Source organism: Chelonoidis abingdonii, chromosome 11, assembly GCF_003597395.2.
Source record: "Chelonoidis abingdonii isolate Lonesome George chromosome 11, CheloAbing_2.0, whole genome shotgun sequence".
Lineage (NCBI taxonomy): Eukaryota > Metazoa > Chordata > Testudines > Testudinidae > Chelonoidis > Chelonoidis abingdonii.
Genome location: NC_133779.1, coordinates 42324519 through 42344907, shown reverse-complemented (window position 1 = coordinate 42344907; position 20389 = coordinate 42324519). Strand labels below are relative to the sequence as shown.

The following is a 20389-nucleotide window of genomic DNA, read 5'->3' as shown; positions in this document are numbered from 1 at the left end:
CCTGCCTGCCCAGGAAGGGATGGGGTGGGAATGGTGATAGCAGCACTGTGCCCGCTGCCCGGCTGCTTCTGCAAATTCTCCCCATCCCCTCCCATAGCCAGGGGCTCCCACCCATGCCTCCCCCCTGCACTGCCGCAGCCAGGGCCTGGCTGAGCTCAGGGGTGAGAACTGCGGGGGGAGAGAGAGAGTTAGTGGGATCAGGGCAGGGAGATAGCTCTGTCTGCGGCAGGGACACCCCACCCCCCGCAAGCTGGCTGGACAAAGGTTTTTAATTCAGAGCTCCAGGGAGTTTCTCCGACCTGCAGCTGCCCTGACACCTCCCCAGACATAGCTGCCCTGTAGGGTCGTGCGGACAAGGACGAGCTTGGGAGAGGTGAGGCCAGCGACTGTGCGGGGAGGTCAGGTCAGAGCGAGAGGCATCGTGCTGTCCCCAACCTGCCCCTCCACCCGTGTCCTATCCCCTGCTGTCCCCAACCCCCTGCTCCACGCTGCCTATGCCCTGCCCCCACTGGGAGCCCCCCTGGGGCTCACTCACCTGGAAGATGCTGTACATGATGACTGTGAGTGGGTGGTTGCCAGAATACTCTGTGATTTTAAACATGTCAAGACCCCATTTGTTTGTATCTTCGAGTTCCTGGGAGAGACACATGGCAGTGAGTCAGCAGGGGGTGCGGCTGGCACAGGCCTGGCGGCAGGGTGGTGTGGGGTATGGCCCGCACAGGTCTGGGGGGGTGGGGTGGGGGTGGCCCGCACAGGCCTGGCTGTGGGAAGGCGGGGGCGCAGCCGCCACAGGCCTGGTGGCGGGACAGGTGGAGGGGGGAACGGCCAGCACAGGCCTGGCGACAGAACCGGGGGAGGGCAGCCAGGGGGACATGGGGCCGAGGGGCCCTGGGGCGAAGCATTCCTCTCCCTTCCTCAGCGTGTGGGCTCAGGGCCCTGCTCACCTTGGCCAGGAGCCCTTCCTGGTCCGTCTTGACCCCGAAGCGAGGGATGCTGGAGCTGATGAAGCTGGAGCTGTGCGTCAGTTTCTTCAGGCCACTGATCTGGGCCATGGGGCACGTCGTCTTCTCCGCCTCCTTCTCCTTGGGCATGGGGGAGGGAATTTCCACCTCATGCTGCTTGTCTGAGGGAGAGAATATACAGAGAACGGTCAGCGTGTTGGGCACAGGCCCCCGCCAGGCCATCGCCAGCTGGGAGCTGGGGACGCTGCCCGGGTCATAGATCATAGAATAGCAGGGTTGGAAGGGACCTCAGGAGGTATCTAGTCCAACCCGCTGCTCAAAGCTCAGACCAGTTCCGGCACCTGTCTCTGTCCTTCCTTGAGCAGCTGGTGAGCCAAGAGGCTGCTCTGAGAGCCAGGGGGCATCAGGCTGATCGCAGCCCACTGAACGCCCCCCACCTCAGAGCCCCTTGGCAGCGCAGCCGGGTGAGGTCCATGAGCAGCAGAAAAGTGGCAGATTTCCAGTGGGGGGCACAGGACGGGACACCACTACCAAGCTGGGGGAAAGCCCCTGACCCTGTGCCCCAGGCAGCTGGTGATGGCCAGCAGGGACAGTGGGGAATTAAAACTGGAAGCTCCCCCCTTCCCCTGCAGAACACTGCATTACCCTTGCCAAGTGCCTGTCAAAGCCCCGCACTGCGGCCCAGCGCCAGCACTCAGCACCTGAGAGCAGCCGGCTTTGTGCCCTGGCCTGCGGGCACTTGTGCTGTCAGTTTCCTGGAGTTAAAATTCTGGAACAACCCCTGTGTGTTTTCTGCCTGAGCCTCACGGCTTCACGCCGCTCAGGCCTGACCCGCCCGCCCGCCAATACGACTCAGACCCGGAATTGACGTAAGTTGAGTCTAATAATATTATCACTGCCATGGCAACGGGAGACAATGTGTTGAGGAATGTTGGTGCTTCCCAGCTAAACTGATGTTCCAAAGACCAATTCCTCCCCTCTCCCCCAGTGCACACGCACAGGCATGGATCACCTGTGTAACCCCCCTGTCCAGCACTGGGGTTCTTCACAGCAACTCTGCTCCATCGCGATCAGGGTGCTGTTCAGAGTTCTGCCAGAGGCTCCCAGAAGAACCCCCGACCTGCTCCGTGCCTCAGTTTCCCCATCTGTAAAACGGAGCTGCTGACGCAGCCCAGAGGCAGGGCTGGGAAGCTGCATTCATTCTGACTGGAAAAGTGCCCCTGGGGGCAGGGGTGGGGCAGATTTTATCTGTGGAGGCCTCTCCTGTTCCCAGGGCCAGGTAGGTATCCAAAGGAACACTCCCTTTGTTACAGCCCCACTATCTCAGCAAAGGGCCTGAGACATTGCAGGGAGCCCCAGGGCGTTTGCATTCCTCAGACAGGCAGCTGCTAAGGCGGGTGGGAGGGGACCCGTGGAAAATGAAAGCAAAGCCAAGTCCGTGTGTGGGACAGGGTTGAACCTGAGGGACGAGTGCTGGCTCACCGGGCTGCTCTGAGCCCTCAGCCCCGGGAATGCAGGGTCTGTGCACGGCCCCATGCAGAGCTGGGCTGTGCAAGAGAACCCCAAAGGACTTGGACGTCAGCTGCACCCAGCACATGCTGCCCAGCTCTGCCTGGACACGGTGCTCCAGTTCAAGCGCCAGGTGCCCAGAGATGAGCCCCCTGCCAGCTGACTACAGCTGGAATCCTGCTGGAGAGAGGACCCAGGACCCAGGACCCAGCACCAGGGATCCTGCTGAGCTCCTGCTTCACCCTTGGCTCTCCTGGGAAAGGAAGAGATGCAGAGGAAGCATCTCGCCTCCAGGTCATGTCTGGATTGCAGTTACAAAGGGACACAGGGGACAGAGCCCTGCGCTGGGTATGGCTGGAGACACATGGTCACACAACCTGGCAGGCCAGTCAGTATTTCCCATGTGATTTCATTAGCCTGGGCAGCAATCAGGTCTCTGGGAAGGGCAGGGTCTCTAATTAGCCTCACGTCTGCACAGCGCCAGGAATGCACAAGGGCTACACAAGATCTCTGAGGCCCTGGCAGCCTCTGCTGCTCTGTGCAGAAACCAGCAGGACCCCGATTTCCATATGGGTGCTGAGCTTTCCCCAAGCTCCATGCCAACAGTGAGTGCCAGGGATCCCGGCCTGTCCCATCCCAGGGTGGCTGTGACACCTAAGCAAATGCTGGGAGTCAGCTAATTCTTCTCGCTGAGCATTGACGAGCTGCTCCATTTCTCCTTTCTCTGCGGGGGAACAGGGAGAGAAAGGGGAGGCCTTGCGGGCAGCCGTTCCCACGGCCCCGTCACTGGGAAGAAGTGGCTGACGTACTTAGCCAGGGCATAGCGCAGGCCTCAGAAGGAGGCTGTGGCTCCCCTGTCTTTTTAGTGATGTCACACGACTTCCCTAGCAGGCTGACATGCCATTGCTGGGTGCAGCATCTTCCCCTAGCTACTCCTGGTGTGGGAACAGTGCAGAGCATGGCAGGAGGGAGAGCTCAGTGCTTTGAGCATTAGCCTCATAAACCCAGGGCTGTGAGCTCCATCCTTGAGGGGGCCATTTTGGGATCTGGGGCAAAATCTGTCTGGGGATTGGTCCTGCTTCAAGCAGGGGTTAGACTAGATACCCCCTGAGGTCCCTTCCAACCCTGATATTCTATGATTCTGCCCCCACAACAATTATTATCCCAGTGACTACAGCCACACCCAGCTCACTCCAGCCCCTTTGTGCCTGGTGCTTTGCAAACACACCCTGCCCCAAAGAGATTACACAGAATCCACTCAGAAACAAAATGCAACAGGCAGGGCTGTTCCACCGCATGCACCATCAATACCCCTCCATGTTTTCTCCCCGGATTTTGCTCAGTCTAGGAAAGCCTTAGAGACAATGGGGCTTCCACACATGGCTGGGGCTAGTCTCGTTGCTTAGCACACGATGGGGAGCTGCTGGGACACAGTGCAGCACAGGCGAAAATCTCTGGCTCCAGCCGCACCCCTGGCTTCTCACTGGTCCTCCAACTCCAGACATCACATTCTCTAAAGGAAAGTGCCACTGTGTATGGACGGGGCAGCACGGCATCCTCCAGCCCTGCTACTCACCCAGGAAGGTGCTGGAGATGTACTCGGACACCTGGTTGCCAGAGCGGCTGGTTTCGGATAGGTGCGTCAGTTCCCTGTTCAGCATCCTTTTAAACTGCAAAGACAAGCAATGGTGCCCATTAGCAACCCGGCCAGGAGACCTGAGCAGGAGGAATCGCTGCCCCAGCTTCCATGGCCCTGCCCAGTGGGATGGGAAGGGGGTGGAGTGGAAGCACCAAGTGGGCTTTGGGGATGGCAACAGGAATTCATTTCCCTTGGGGGTGCATCACTCTGCCCTGGGAGGCTCTCATGGGTTTTATAATAATGTGCTTGTAATGACCTGGGCCCTCCAATGCATACTACACCAGACCGTGTGCCGCGGCACGGCACCAGCACGTAAACACAGAGACGCAGCCCACACAGGTGCGAGCTGCACAGACGTGACCATGGGCTGTTACATGAACCGCTACATCTGGGTTGTTGCCCCTTTCCATGCTCATTCTTGGAGAATATCCCAGCAGGTGCAACTGAAGCAAACTGCTCTGATCACAGGCTGTGTCATAACTGTAAAGGGAAGGGAACAGCCCTCCTGTACACAATACTATAAAATCCCTCCTGGCCAGAGGCACCAAAATCCTTTTACCTGTAAAGGGTTAAGAAGCTCAGGAAACCTGGCTGACACCTGACCCAAAGGACCAATAAGGGGACAAGATACTTTCAAATCTTGGTGGAGGGAAGTCTTTTGTTTGTGCTCTTTGTTTTGGGGGTTGTTCGCTCTTGGGACTAAGAGGGAGCAGACGTCAATCCAGGCTCTCCAAATCTTTCTGAATCAGTCTCTCATGTTTCAGACTTGTAAGTTACAGCCAGGCAAGGCGTGTTAGTCTTATTTTTGTTTTCTCAACTTGTAAATGTTCTTTTTTGCTGAGAGGATTTTACCTCTGTTTGCTGTAACTTTGAACCTAAGGCTAGAGGGGGTTCCTCTGGGCTATATGAATCTGATTACCCTGTAGAGTATTTTCCATCCTGATTTTACAGAGATGATTTTTACTTTTCTTTCTTTAATTAAAAGCTTTCTTTTTAAGAATCTGATTGATTTTTCCTTGTTTTAAGATCCAAGGGGACTGGATTTGGACTCACCAGGAACTAGTGGGGGAAAGGAGGGGGGATGGTTAAATTCTCCTTGTGTTAAGATCCAAGGGGTTGAATCGGTGTTCACCAGGAACTTGGTGAAAAAGCCTCTCAAGTTTACCCAGGGCGGGGAAGGTTTTTGGGAAAAAGGGGGTGTTCCAGACACTGAGGAATCTGGATAGTGGCAGCGAACCCAGATCTAAGCTGGTAGTTAAGCTTAGAAGTGTTTATGCAGGTCCCCACATCTGTACCCTAAAGTTCAGAGTGGGGAAGGAACCTTGACAGGCTGCTTTCAGACCGATTTCCTTCCCCGTGAGTTGGCTGGACCCTGCATTCACAGCATCATATGTGACACACATTGCACGTGGCACAATCACAACACACTGGATCAGTCCCACTGCACAGCACCACGTGGATGTGAAAGGAACAGAGAGTGCAGGAGCCATGGGCACAGGCTCAATGCCACCCTGGAGAGGGTGCCCGGCAAGGACCATGCGAAGGCCACTGGCCGAGCTCACCAGGAGAATTTCCTGGGGGTGACGTTGGTTCTGGTGCAGGAGACAAAACATGACTGGGGCAGCTAAAGCCATCAGCAAGGGCCAGGGCTGGAGGCAATCGCTCAGAGCAGAACAGGGCTCCGCATAGGACATCCAATGAAAAATACAGCCGGCCCTGCATTCCCAGGTGGGCGCCTGCGCCTCAGTGCATAGCCAGGGGCACAAGGGCTGCAGTTTGGGACTCTTTGGCTGGAAACACCTGCCTCCCTCCCTGCTGCAGGGGAGTTGGCAAGGTAAGGACTGAGCTGCAGGAGGGCTCCAACGCCCCTTCCCCCAAACCACTGCCATAGGGGATACACTAGACACAGGCTCTCTGGCACAAGGATGCCTGGGGATGCAGCCTGACCCCAGCAAGAGCAGGCTGCACCCAGCTTGTGGTGTGAGAGCCAGATGGTGGGCCCGGGCCAGGCTGCTCTGTGGAGGGAACTCAGGGGAGCTTGCTGGGGTGACAAGCCCTGGGGCTGGGGCCAGCTCGCCCACTTACCTTGATAAAGCTCCAGGATATGGAGGACCAAGGGCTGGCGTCAGGCATCTCAGCTCCACCCCAGCAAGGCTGGCACGATGCGGCTGGGAGCCTTGGGCTGAGCCAGGGATGCTCCTTGGGAACCGGGGGGCCGGGGGGGTGGGAGATTAGCCGAACACCTGATGCCCTACGAATCGGAGCAGGATGCTGATGGGCGGGATGCAGTGCAGGCCACGGGGGCCTGGCAGCTCCACTCCTGGCTGCATCGCTGCTGGGGTCCAGGCTCTTTGCTCATGCCCCGAGCACCCCAGGGCTGCTCCCACTGTGGCAGGTAGCCCCACCCCAGCACGCTGCTGCCCAATGAGCGAGCTCCGCGGCAGGGGTAGGCCCCAGCCCTGCGCTGTCATTGGCTGCTTGAGCCCCAGCTGCTTTAACCCTTCCTGTGCTGTATGGCAGCTCCCGCCTCAGAGCTGGGCCAGGGGACGGAGCCTAGCTCGGTGCAGCGGGCAGGACAGGCGGGGGGGGTGTCCCGCGCTGTCACGGCGGCAGCTCTCGCCTCTGTCCCCTGGGTGCAGGAAATGGGGCCCAGTTCTAGAGGTGGGTGCAGCTCAGGACGGCAAGGTGGGTTCAGAGACATGGGGGGCTGGGGGTGCACCCCCTGGCTTGAAATGGTTTCTGTTATATGCAGGGTTTACAGCTAGGGCAATGGTGACAGGTTTCAGAGGGGCAGCCCTGTTAGTCTGTATCAGCAAAAACAACAAGGAGCCTTGTGGTACCTTAGAGACTAACACATTTATTTGGGCTGATGAAGTGGGTTCTAGCCCACGGAAGTTTATGGCCAAATAAATGTGTTAGTCTCTCAGGTGTCACAAGGACTCCTTGTTGTTTTTAGTGGGTCAATGGCTCTCAGCACTCCCCAATGTACAAACTGTTCCAGTGCCCTGAGCAGAGGGCTGCTGGACTGCGAGTACTGGAGCGACTCACTGGGCGAAGGAATTCCTTTTACCAGGCCCTCGGCTCTTGGCAAGAGAGACGTGTGTGTAGAACGCAGCTTGGAGCGCAGTCTATTCCCGGTTACACCCTGGCACCCCGTTCCATTTCTGTGCAGTGCATGTGTGTATCGGGGCTCCCCCCACAGATCAGAACTATTCTAAGGAAGGCCCAGCCCACAGTTCTGAGCCACTTGGCAAGTCAAGCTCCTGAAAACAGAAACGAGCTGGAGAAGAAACTGAGGCGCAGATTGAGCTGTGAAGCACATGCTGCCGCAGCAACATCTGCACAACAACAGGAAGGAAGGAGCGGGTGACATGAGCCGAGAACTTGGCGCTGAATACACATGAGCATCTCCGCTGCCTTCTATTGCGCTCCAAACATTTGTCAGAGCGGAACGACCAGGAACCAAATCGCTCGTGGGCTTGGCTTCTGCAAGAGCAATTGGCCAGGCAGGTCCCTCCGGAGGAGAGCAGGATTTTCCGCCTCATGAGTTCCAGGACGACAGTGGAGACAACATTCAACCCTCTCCGGGCAGGACTAGACAGCTTGCAGAGCACCTAAGCCTGGCTACGCACGTCAGAAGAATTTGAGCACCTCCGAAGTGTCCATGGGCCTATCTTCCCGGCCTCACTGGAGGCAGGGCAGCATCATTGTTCCCATTCACAGGTGGTGAACTCAGGCACGGAGAGATCCAGAAAGTTGCCCAAAGTCACCCAGGGAGTCAGAGCGATAGCTGGGAACTGAGCCTAGCTCCCTTGGCTCCCACAGCAGTCCCTTAGCCACGCAGCCACACTTCCTCCATTGCCGCTCTGGTGAATTCCAGTGCTGACAAGGCCCTAGTGACTACACACCAGCACAGCTCTGGTGCTCCCCTCTCTCCACAAAGCAGGCGCAGCCCTTTGGCTCTTCCTGGGCTGCTCGGCACACCCTGGTGACTGAGTGTGAAGGCCTAGCTGAAGCTGCAGGCTGAAGCTAGTGCCGAAGGCTGCAGTCTGTGCTGAGGCGGAGGCATTAGACCAGCACTCTAGGGGCTGGGCTGGCTCCCAATGGGTTGGTGTTAAGCTCTGAGCCCTCGCTCGATGGCTCGGGACCTAATTCCCTGAGACACACTCTCCCTGTGCTAGGACGCCACAGCTCAGACTAGCAGGCCTACAGCTGAGACCCCTTGCCAGAAAGGGCCAGGAACTTTGGGCAGCACATTCGCTTGGGTTTGGCAATCACTCCCCGTTTGGTTTGCCAGAGCCCAGGTTTAACCTTCCTGGCCCACTGCACAGCCCAGATTCTCGCTGGCTGCTGCAGCGCGAGTGGGTTGGGGCGGGGCTGGGGGTATGGGCAGGCCTTGTGTGTTGAACCCGATGAGAAGGGCACCAGAGCCCACACAGTCAAAGTAAGAACCACCCTAACGCCTCCCTCAGCCCGCCTGGGCCTGCAGCCAGCGAGTGGAGCAGCAATGCCCAACCCTCCGAGTGGGGCTCACTGTCACAGAAGGACCCCATTAGTCATTGCCCCCCAAAGGGAAATCTGATCCGGAAGCAAAGAATGTGTTAGCGCAGAACCTGACTTGCCTCTGTCAGAGAAGAGCCCTGGAATGGGGAACGTAATTCCTGAGCTCAGGGTGCGATGGGAATCCCAGAGCTGGGCAAGTTGCTGAGCCTGCTGCTTGCCTCTCTGGTCTAGGGCTGGGAAGCAGCCAGGAGCCCCCTGCCCTCCGCCCCAGAGGGAGTGCACCCCTGGCCACACACGGTGTCTGGTGGTGGAATGTTACCCACATGCCCCCTATCCGTACAGTGGAGGCCCACGCACAGGAGGCAATGAGGCCGAGAACAGCGGTGGGGTGCACCCGGTAGCGTCACTGTCACGTGGGGCAGTGTCTCTCTGCTCTGGGGTTGTGCAGCGCCCAGCGCAATGGGTTCTGGCCAACAACTGGGGCACCTGGGCACTACTGTGACACACAGAGCAGCAGCAGGCACCTATGCTGAGTCGGGCCCCGCCCGCAGAATTGCCTGGAGCCAGGTTTCCAGAGGGCTACTCACCTGTAGCTGCCTTGGACTCTGCTGGAACTCAGCTACCAAACCCAGAGGTACCTAAACCAGCAGCTTCTGCTGACAGTGTTGGCCATAATCTGCCAAGCGCCCAGCGGCAGGTGCCAGCCCCACCATTCTGGTCTGGGGACCAGTTCCTAAAACTTCCCATGTCAGCTGGCTAGAGTGTTCTCCACCTCCTGTCCTGACCTGCTGTGTGCCATCGATGTGTGTCAAACACCTGCCACACTCCAGCTCAGAGCCGGTTGCATTCCTAGGGGGGGCAGAGGAGTGCAACCCCCTGCGTCCAGGCTCTGCAGGATGAGGCTTGGCCCTGGGTCCTTGGGACTGTCCACCGGCTCTCTCTGCACAGCTGTGGCCCAGAGGATGGCTGGGTAGGGGTTTATAGACAGGAGCAGCATCTCTGTTGCCTGTCAGGGTCTGACAGGGATTGCAGGCTCCCACGAGGAGCTGCTACGTCTCTTACCTTGTTGGAGGCCATCTCACTGACAGAATGCCTGGTCTGCAGGGTCTCCAGCTGGTCCAAGCACCAGTCCAGTTCTTCCAGGGTCTCGATTGCCAGCTTCTGACAGGCATCCTCTGTGGACAGAGAAGCAGGTGGCATTGGGGAGGATGCTTGCTGGCTGGCTGGCCGGAGGCCATGTCAGCAGGCCCCAGGGGCTCAGCATCACGTCCGTGCCCCCTGGGCCGTGCACTGCAGCCGCTCTGCTCCCAGCGTTTAAAGCTTGGGCACTGAGGTGCCTTTGCTTCACAGGCTGGTGCCTGGAGAGTGTAGCAGCCTGAAGCCCCGAAGTTCTCTCTCCCACTGCCTGGCCTGCTCTGCCCTGTCCAGCCAGAGCTGTGCTGCGCTCAGCCTGCCTGCCGGCCGCGTGTGACTGGAGGGGAAGCCGAGCCGGGGGTGCCCGCAGGGCCAGCTCGTTACATAAAGCACAAATAGCAAATATCAGGTGGAAGTTGCAGCCATTTGTTGTGTTGCCATGGCGACAGCAGGAGGTTGAGCCTGATGGGTTCAGTGCCAAGGGAAGGAGCAGGACCGGGGCTGTGGGGCGATTTGGGGTCAAACATCATAATGATGTCCATAGAGGCTCGAGAAGGTAGCTCTGCTCCCCGGGCTGCAGCAGGCACTGGCTACCAGGTGATTCCTGCCCAGGGCCCAGACAATCATCTGGACTCAAACACCAGAGCTTATGAGAGGCATCGTCCCTAGAACTGCCCTGGGGCTGCAGGGTGCCCAGAGGGGGGGCCAAGTGGGCCAAGCCTCGGACCCCACAGGGGCCCCATGAGAATATAGTATTCTATAATATTGCAACTTATGGAAGGGGACCCCGAAATTGCTTTGCCCCAGGCCCCCTGAATCCTCTGGGCGGCCCTGTGGAGCTGGGACTGCCTCAAGCCCCAGTGGGGCGGTGCCAAGACCCAGACACTGCTGTGAGCCTGTCCAAGAAGCTGACCCAGGCACCACTGCTGGGCCTGGTGGCATGGAGCTGAGGGGGAGCTGAACCCCAGCCTGGCAGGGGGAATTGCTGCACTTTCTGTCATGAAACAACAGGGTTTTCTAGGCCCACGGGCTGGTTTTTCCAAGCACTGGCCACACTGCATACCCCAGGAGTCAAGGGGAATGGTGTGGCTTGGCCAAGCTGCCGCTTCCTCTGCGCAGCAGGTATCGCAGGCCTGGGCCCTGGGGTGAATGTCCCTGGCCCGCCCTGCTAGCTAGGTTCTGAGGGCAGAGGGGATGTGATTGTCTGACCACCTGCCCTGAATTAAGGCCAGTTGGAGCCAGGCTCTAGCTTTCAGAAAAGCCATCCCTCTTGAGAAGGACCCCAGCACAGCCCATGGCTAATTCCGCTCATTGCACCTTATTCCCAGTCTGAACTGAGCTAGCTGCAACTTCCACCACTGGATCTTGAGAGACTTGTGCCATCACAGTCCCCAGGCCAGCTCGGGTGTGCAAGGCTGCCCTAAGGTTGATGCCCAAGGCGCATGGGGCTGGGCCCCAAGTCCAGGCAGGAAGCCAACAGGCACAGGCCCCCCTGCCAGGGTCGGGCCCTATACTGGGCCTTATGACCCTGCCCCAGACAGCAGCCCCACCTTATAGCAGAGATGTCCTGGGACACCCTCCCATCCTGCCACCAGGGAGGGTGATGCCCAGGCCCCCGGCCCTACCCAGTAAGGCCAGGCCAGCCTCGAGAAGTGCTTGGCCTTTCAATGGGGCACAGACTTCTGCGGGGCTGCCAGGCTCTGGGATAAGGGCATTTATGCCCTGCTTCTACCCAAAGGCGCCCAGGTTCCCCAATGGCTGGCTGAGGGGTGCCCCTCTGGCCCCCGCATGGCATGAGCACCCCCCACGCTCACACCCCAGGCTGAAGCCAGCTGCAGTCGGGTTTGTTTGTGTGTTGCGGGTTGGCTGGGGTCAGAGGAAGCAGGGGCAGGGCCCACCCAGCAGCCCAGCTGGAGGCGGCAGGCCTCCCGCCGGGGCTGGAACTCAGGCCTGGAGACACGAGCAGAGAGTTTTATTAATGGAACATCTGACGTCAATAGGAGACTTTCCATCCTTGCTGCAGCATGAAGAGGAGCCAGGCAGGAGGGAGCAGGCGAAAACCCGACATGGATCAGGAGGGGCCATGCCAGAGCGCCGGGGCGCTCACCCCTTGGGGACCGGGGTGGGAAGGGCAAGGGGAGCTTCATTCCCACAGGCCTCTGGCCACGGGAGGCCCCATCTCCTGGAAGCTGCCATTGCAGCGCCTTATGGGGCGTGGCTCCCGGGGCCCATGACGGGGATGGTGCCAGTGACACCGTGTGATGGAGTAGGGACTGTCTGTGTGGGGAACGGGAAAGCAGGGGATGTCTGTAGGTGAGGGACAGGTAGTCAGGTTGTAATGTGAGCCGGCAGGGGGGAGGGGGAGCTGCTGGGCGGAGGAGAAGGAAACAAAAGGGTTTTTTTTTGTCGGCCGGAGGAGGAGAGGCAGGACAGTTTGGGTTTGGGCTATGGGGAGGAATTCAGGGGATCCTAGCTGGGATCCAAGCACCCTGAACCCCCAGAAGGACTCAGTGGAGGGGTCCGGACTGTGCCTGCAAGCTCTGCTGTAACCTGTGTTCCTGCTGTCCAATAAACCTTCTGTTTTACTGGCTGGATAAAAGTCACTGTGGGTCCCAGGAAGAGGGGTGCAGGGCCAGACTCTGTGACACACTGTAAGGGGGGCCAGGCCTGACAGTGCCCACAGCACGGGACAGTGCCCCTGCTGCGTAGTTCAGAGACAGGTTGTACATGGCCCTGGAGCTCGGTTGGGCTATTTGCGGAGACCCAGGCCTGCAAGCTGGGAGCAAGTGGAGTTGCTTTGGGCGCCTGAGCAGATGACATGCTCGTGTCCACTGTTCTCACCAGGCTGACGTCCCAGTACCAAGGCAAGCTGCAGCCCTGGCACTGGACAGCAGGCAGCTGCTCTGACATCCCAGCCTCAGGCTCAGCAGGGCAGGTGGGTGATGGCTGAGGCCGGAGAGTCACGTCCATTCTGCTGGGGAACCCAGGGCCTTGGCTCTGACGGGGCTGGGAGAGAGGGATCCTGGTGGGAGGCCAGTCGGGAGAGAGAATCTTAGGGAGGGTCCATCTCACCCTCCCCTGTCAGCTCCAACCAGCTCTTGCCGGCTGCCTCCATGTGAGCCGCCTGCACCCTGCAGTTGGGTCTGTCACTGCAGTGAGCCTGGCCCCGCAGGGAACTTACCCGACAGGCTGGTCTTGAACACAGATGGCAGGTTGCTGCTAGAAGTTCTCCTGCAAGACACGTGGGACAGGCAGCGGCTGAGCGTGGTACTGCTGGGGTGCACCTAACTCAAACACACAGTCCCTTCCCCAAGGCCAGCCCCCCACCGCCGCATACACTGGGAAGCAGCTTCTGCTGTGTATAGGGGAATCAGATTCTCCCCTATCTCCCCTTCCCAGCCCATTGTCCCTAGGATTGTTTGCTCTGCGCTCTTGGATCTGGAGGATCCTCCCCACTTGCCCTTGGGACCTCACCTCTTGGGATGGGCCCCCCAGCATGCATGTTCGAAGCCCTCTGCTGCTGGCTGCTCCCCACTCACTTGCTAGCTACGCGGTCCTGCAGGTGCGTCAGCATGGCAAAGTTGCTCCTAACAGTGCGCAGGCTGGCCAGGACCTGTGGGAGAGGAATACAGCTGCTGAGCGCATGCAGCACAAGAAAGATCCTGGGTGCGGGCCTGGGGCCAGACAGCTCAGCAGTACTCTGGGGGAGCTACACCCAAAAGCCCCATGGCTGGGAGCCTGGAATCGGAGACTTACCCCGGAGTCAGAGCTCAGACTAGAATTCACAATCCGCCCCACACCAAGGCAGGAGCAGTAGCCCCTTATGAGGGAAGTGGGGGGTGCAGTGCCAGAGCTCACAGGCAGGATCTGCCCCTGGCCTGGGAGGTGGGTGGAGGCGGAGAGGACAGGGGATGTCCCAATGGACTTTCTGAGCTCTGGAAGCATGTGCCAGGATGGGGGGTGGAGGAGAAGCTGGTGTTTGGATGGGGCGGGTGTATGCTCTGTGCTGTGCCCGTCATTCTGTCCTGTCTGTCTGGATACTCCCTTCCCAGAGTGCTGGACTCAGTGGCTGGGATCCATTATGCAGGAGGCAGTTTTCCCTAGCGGGAGCTGTTCAACACAGGAACGAACGTTTGCTGTGTGTTTGTGCAGTATCTGGCACACCGGTGCCCCAAGCTGCCTGGCCTCCAGGCACACGTGTCTGTGGGAGCGTAGGGGGCCAGTACGGTGGCGGTAAGACGTGGTGGGTGCTGAATGGAGATGGGCCTGTCTGTGGGGAGCATGGGGTTTGCACTTGGCTTAGATCCAACTCCAGAGCGATTCCCAACTGCCCCAGCTTCAGGCCAGGCCGGGCGAGCCAGGGCAGAAGATACCCCTACCTGCGCGAAGGGTGTGACGATCATGTCTTCTCCATGCCTGCAAGGGAAAAACGGCACATGAGGCCCCAAGTGGGCAGTGAGGGAGGGGCTGGGCGGGCACCCCATGCACAGGGCTTGCCCAGGGGCCACCACAAATTAGGGGGTAAGTGAGGCGCTGGCATGGAACCACCCTCTGCCCAGGACAGGTTCCACTCTAATCAAGGGAGACCAGCCATGCGAGCTGCGAGTCTGGGGTGCCCAGCTGGGGCTGGCCTGGCTGCTGAGCCTGGCCCCTGAGTTACGCTGGTACTCCTTGGCACAAAGCACCCGAGCAATGTAATTCCAGCTCCTGCTGTTCCCTAGCCCTGTTCCACAGCTACAGCCTGGTGCCCCAAGGCCTCTGCTCCCTTCAGCACCTGGCCCACACTGCTGAGCTCCCCTCCCATCTCCAGAGCACGAGGGCACCAGACCTGAAGATTTCAACTCTGTCTGTCTGGACTAAAGACAGACAGACTGATTCCCTGTGGGCACAGGGCCCACACAAGGGCTAGGGCCTGCTCCAGTCCCTCTTTGGCCGTTGGCTGGGTGTCTTGGCCTGCCAGCCCAGGGCAAATTCCCTGCAGCGAGGGACTGTCCCAGAAGGGCTGCATGGGGCCGAGGCAGGGCTGGTGCTTACAGGTCGCTGGCGATGGAGGAGTTCCGGGACATGGCTTTGGGAGACAGATCATAGTCGCTGTCGGAGCGGTAGAGGAAGGACTCCCGCCGCTGGCTGTGAGACACGTTCCCCTGCAGGACCAGCCCGGAGCCGGGGCTGGCTTGGGGGTCCAGTGGGCTCCTCCCCGATGAAAGGCCATTTTCAATGTCAAAGCTGCAGAGAGAGGGAAGGAGGAAATGCTCAGGAGAGGGGAGGCAGAGCGCCAGAGCCTGCCGTGGGCCCACACTGCCTTGCCCCGTGCGGACTGCTCTGGGACGCTCCTGGCTAATTTCTCCCAGCTCTGAACCCCGCTCAATGCACACGGGGCCAGGCCAGGAACCAGAGGAAGGGGAGAGAACGCGGGCATAGGCTGTGCTGCGAAGGCCAATGAAAGGCCTGATAAGGGGCAGGGAAAGGGGTTTCTGAACAGCTACAGCCCAGACTCCAATGTCACTCTGCAATCAGGGGACAGGGCTGTGGGGCAGACCCAGCCTTGCCCCACAGGCAGCCAGGGATGCTGGGGTGATTGTCACAACGCCTGCTTGCTTCTGGCTCTTTGGGTGATACCCCCATGGTGGGCGACCCCCATGGCAATGAGATGCTGTGGGCCAGGACCGGCTTTATGAACTGCGGGGCCCAATTCGAATACCCAGAGGCGGTCCGGGGCTTCGGCAGCACTGAAGGACCCTCCGCCGCCAAAGACACCTGGAGCGGACCCCCTGCAACCGAAATGCCGCCGAAGACCCCTGGAGCGGACCCTCCGCCACCGAAATGCCACCGAAGACACCTGGAGCAAACCCTCCACCGCCGAAATGCTACCGAAGACCCCAGAGCAGACGCCCCGCTGCCAAAATGCTGCTGAAGACCCCTGGAGTGGACCCTCCGCCACCGAAATGCCACCGAAGACACCTGGAGCGGACCCCCCACCACCAGGTGAGTAAAAAAAGATTAAAAAGGTGCCGAAGGTGTGGGGCCCTGGCACAGGGCCCTCTTAGGTATGGGGTCCAATTCCAGGGAATCGGGGGGATCGGCCTAAAGCCAGCCCTGCTGTGGCCAGCCATAGCTCTCGAGTGTAACCCTACAATTGCAGAGCACCCCGGTTTGTCACACCTCTACTCCACCCCAGCACACCCAGCCCCACACCTGCCTCCTAGCACCCACAGCACTGCAGCATAAGGCCCAGACACGTGGGGCTAAGAGCTCCAGGCCCAGCCCCCTGCAGTGCCCCATCTACCCCCTACCCTCCATAGCACTGCAACCCCCCAGCCCTACTGCCACTGGCCCATCTCTGGGCCCTCTAGGGCAGGGCAGGTATCCTGCCATCTCACACGGTGGGATCCGCTCTGGCAGAGGAAATGGATTATTCTCATCCAAGAGGAATGGGTTTCTGGCTGTGGGAGCAGCAGTGGGGTGGGAGCAGATCTGGACCATGCAGTGATGCTGGGGGACGGTGCCAAGGGCTGTGCCTTGCTGAATGGGCATGTTCTTACAGGGCTGGCCCCTGGGCCTGCTACGTGCTGCTCCCCCCTGCCTGAGCCTCATCTACACGGATTCCTGCATTTGGCCAGCAGACAGCACAGCTGCCACCCTCTAGCGCAGGGCTATGAGCCGTGCTGAGGCAGCTCAGACTGGTGGGGAGGCCAGGAAGGGCTCCATAGAGCTAGACATAGCTTTCTTCTAGTCCACATGTAGCAAGAGGGAATGAAATGCAGTCAAGTGCACAGAGCAGGGGCCTGGAAGCCAGGACTCCTGGGTCCTATTGCAAGCTCTACCACTGACTCGCTAGGCCGCCTTCTGCCTCAGTTTCCCTGTTGGTGTAACAGAGGTAGTGATATTCACCCACCACTCATGAACAAGCCCCCTCCAGAAGGCAGCTCTCCAAGGGCCTGGTCCAAACCCCGCTCCATGGAGACACTCCCGGCAGCCCTGCAGGCTGGGCACTAGGCCCCTACGCTCCCCACTAGGGACAGCTGCCAAGAGCCAGGCTCTGTGGAAGGTGCAGGGACCTGATCCACAGGTCACCACGAATTAGGGGCTCAGTGCTGCTAGCTCCGGCTCTGCCCCGCCCGATCAAAGGCAGTGGCCCTGGTAGTGCTGCCCAAGCCACACCACTGGACCAACACATCCCCCAGTGCTGGAGCCACCTGCAGCAGCTGAGTCGACCTTGGGAAGAAGAGGTCAGCGCAGCCGAATGCTGCTCTAACAGCTGCTCAATAGGATTTTCCAGCAGCAGCTGCTGCCCCCACTTTGGGATGGAAACAGGAGCCCCCGTTCCCATCCCAGAGCAGCTAATCAGGGCACTTGTCTCCCTCCCTGCAGGAAGGTCACAGCCGGGGCGGGGAAGGGAGCAATGGGCTTGGCTGAACCATGGACCATCCAGAGGGCTGGTTCACTGGGATTTGTAGGAACCTGTGTGTCTGTTGCACACCCCACACTGGCTGTCCAAGGAGAGGCAGGAGCAGGGCAGCAGTTCCCCCTTGGTAATGTGGGACAAACTCTCCAGGGAGCTGGCGAGTTTTGGCTGGGTTTGGTTTGGCTCAGCCCTGAGGCCAGGGTACTGGGTTCTAGCCTGTCTGAAGCATCCCTGCTTGCAGCCTGCCCAGCTCAGATTCACCCAGCAATGAAAACAGCCCTTCAACGCTCCCATAGATATTAACAGCCATCTCTGGTCTGGCTCCCTCCCCAGCACTGTACAGCGCCTGGTACACCTTTGTAGAACTACAGAGAGATCCTGAAACAGGCTGGCAGCCTTCCTGGCACCCACCCCCTGCACAGCATGGCCCCTCCATGGAGCTTGGTGACCAAGAGGGGCCGAATCGTCCAGCTGGGCCTCTCTCCCGCTACTGCTCCCTGGGCCCAAGAGCTGTGGGACAGGTTAGTCTGCTGCAGTTTCTGGCATTCGCAGGTTTTTTCAGCTGTGCCAAGTCCGCGAGCTCTCACTCAGTCCCACTCACTAACATCTCAGTGCTGGAAAGCACGTCCCCACCTTCCTTACCATCACCCCGTTACTTCCAACACATCCCCCAGGCAAGCCCCACTCCAGTTCTCATGCTCGGGTGGAACCCACCCTTGTTTATGGCTCCAGCTGCATATGGAAATGCAGCCCCCACTGGGGAGCTGAGCCGGGAACCATCCCCACCCACCCCCTCGAAGGTGCAATGCCAAGGCCCGAGGCTGCTTTTCAGCAACACGGCCATTTCCTGGACCCTAACAATGGAGTTATTTGCTTTGGCTTGCTTTTGGCCAGCTGCTTGTGCTCCTTGCAGGACGCCTGCCCCCTCCAAGTGGATGCTGGGAGGTGGAAACAGCACGGCAGCGTGGAGTGGGAGATGGAGGGGGCCCCAGGATGGGCTGAGAATTGCTGAGGAGAGGGGGGGGGTCAGGGAGCAGCAGAAGAGAAGGCCCAGCTCCTGCTCTGCCGGCGATACAGAATTTACTGATTTGTCAATGGAAAAAGCCCTTGACTCCATCGCTTCCACAAAGCAATAGCAGCTCGGGGAGTGTGCTGATAAGATTTGCAGCTGAGCCCCAGCTGGGAGGGGTTGCAAGCACTTGGGAGGACAGGGTTACAATTCAAAACAACTTGGAGAAACTGAAGATTTGGTCTGAATTCAACAAGATGAAATTCAGTGAAGACAAGTGCCAAGTGTGTCAGTTAGGAAGGACAAATCAAACGCACAGCTACAACTGGGGCATATCTGGTTAGGTGGGAGCGCAACTGAAAAGGATCCTGGAGTTACAGCAGACCACAAATGAATAAGAGTCAACAATGTAATGCAGCTGCAAAAAAGGCTGATCTTCTGGGGTGTATTAACAGGCGAGACGAGAGGTCACTGTCCTGCTGTGCTGGGCTCTGGCAAGGTCTCAGCTGAGTCTTGTATCCAGTTCTGGGTGCTGCGCTTTAGGAAAGATGTGGACAAACTAGAGAGAGTCCAGAGAAGAACAACCAAACTGCTGAAGTTCAGAAAACCTGACCGGTGAGGAAAGGTTACAAAACGGGGCAGGTTTGGTCTGGAGAAGAGCAGGCAGAGGTGGGACCTCGTGACAGTCTGCAAATCCCTGAAGGGCTGATCTAACCAGGACGTGGCCAATTGATCTGTGTGTCCACTGCAGATGGGGGCTCAGGCTGCAGCCTGGGAGATTTAGCTTAGAAATGAGGAAACGCTTTCTAAGGCTGGGAGCTGAGCCCTGGAACAGGCTCCCCAGGGAGGTGGTGGGATCCCCTTCTCCGGAGGGTTTTAGGACCAGGCTGGACAAGCCCCTGTCAGGGCGGGTCTGCGTTTACTTGGTCCAGGCTCAGTACAGGGGGCTGGGCTCAGTGATCTCTCGAGTTGCTCCCAGCCCGAGGTTGCTATGATGCTATGAAGGGACAGGTGCAGGACTTGTGGTCCCAGCCGGCGCCCCATGCCAGCCGAGCTGCACTGGGCGGGCTGGGGTGGGAGCTGGGCGTGTGTCTGTGGGGGGCTCCTGCCGCTCGCAGCACATACAGAAATGACAGTAGCGCTAATGAGACTCTCCTCTCCCAGAGTGCACATATCCCCTCGGGTGACAAGCCCCACAGGTGCCAGCACGTGTCAGAGAGCCACTGGCAGGAGAAAGCCACCGCATGGGCTGCCCTCCCCTGCCCATGGCGCTGACCCATAGGGGAGATTGGAGGCGCCATTTCACTTTATTCCGGTCCTACAGATAGCACAGGGGGAAATCTGGGCTCTGTCCCCCATGGAGACATTCGCCTGATAGGAGCATGCCCCTCAGTGAAGGCATAACCCCACCTGCCCTCCCCAGCAACCTGGCTTCCCATGGCTCAGAGACACCGGCTGGACCTTCAGTCCCTGCCTCCTCAGAGGTGTGCAATGCAGGACTCCATGGCACAGGCCCAGCGTGCCCCTGTCCAGCACACTGATCACTCCTGGGAATCCTCCGCCACTAATGGGGCCTCCATCCAGGCCCCGCTCCCCGCCCCGCCCCGGCTCCCTTCAGCCTGCAGCGTTCCCACGGCACTAGCCAGGGGCATGTGGAAAGGCAGCCAGCATGTCCCAGCAACCAGTCGCAGGATGTGGGGCTGAGCAAGCAGCGTCAGGGGATGGGCTTTGCTGCAGCTCGGGTGGGAAAGGCTAGGGAGGCCATGTCCTGACGTGCCCGCTGGTTGCTTTCCAGGGCTATAAATGTGCCCAGACGCCCTGCTCTCGCTCCACCCAGCAACCACTGCCCTGCCCCTCCACCCCCCACAAAGGAACCTTCCTCCTCTCTGCAGCAGTATGTCTCCCTACCTCGCCCCCCCCCCACCCCAGGTCACACCTGGCTGGGGGAGCTGGGTGCAGAGTCCTCGACACACGTTACCCCCTGCGCCTTCTCCCCTCCGAACGCGCCCTGAGCCCGCTAAAGGACAGCCAGCCGCCACTCTGCTTCCTGGCCCCACCAGTCCCAGGAGGGGCTGGAGCGAGGGCTTGTCCCCAGCAGAGCCTGAAGGAGCCACAGGGGTGGACCCCCTGGCATTACAGGGTGCGCTGAGGCAGCAGGCTCCAGCCCCAAAGCCAACAAGCAGTGGGGTCCCCAGGCTGGTTCTTTCACACCCAGCCCATCGCTGGAG

The 20389-nt window shown here is 59.4% G+C and overlaps 1 protein-coding gene across 4 annotated transcripts in view; it reads right to left on the bottom strand.

Annotated features, from left to right (window-relative positions):
* Window positions 1–20389, bottom strand: part of PDE4C (phosphodiesterase 4C) — a 91267-nt gene that overhangs the window by 7571 nt on the left and 63307 nt on the right. For 3 of the 4 annotated variants that reach the window (XM_075070961.1, XM_032782826.2, XM_032782823.2), the window contains 8 exons: window positions 14782–14973; window positions 14127–14163; window positions 13287–13360; window positions 12929–12978; window positions 9676–9788; window positions 4048–4141; window positions 945–1123; window positions 536–634 (listed from right to left, as the gene is read on the bottom strand). In XM_075070961.1, coding sequence (XP_074927062.1) covers window positions 536–634; window positions 945–1123; window positions 4048–4141; window positions 9676–9788; window positions 12929–12978; window positions 13287–13360; window positions 14127–14163; window positions 14782–14973 — 838 coding nt within the window. Of the gene's footprint in view, window positions 1–535; window positions 635–944; window positions 1124–4047; window positions 4142–9675; window positions 9789–12928; window positions 12979–13286; window positions 13361–14126; window positions 14164–14781; window positions 14974–20389 lie in introns of those variants that run through there. The other variant, XM_075070962.1, reaches the window with a different exon arrangement.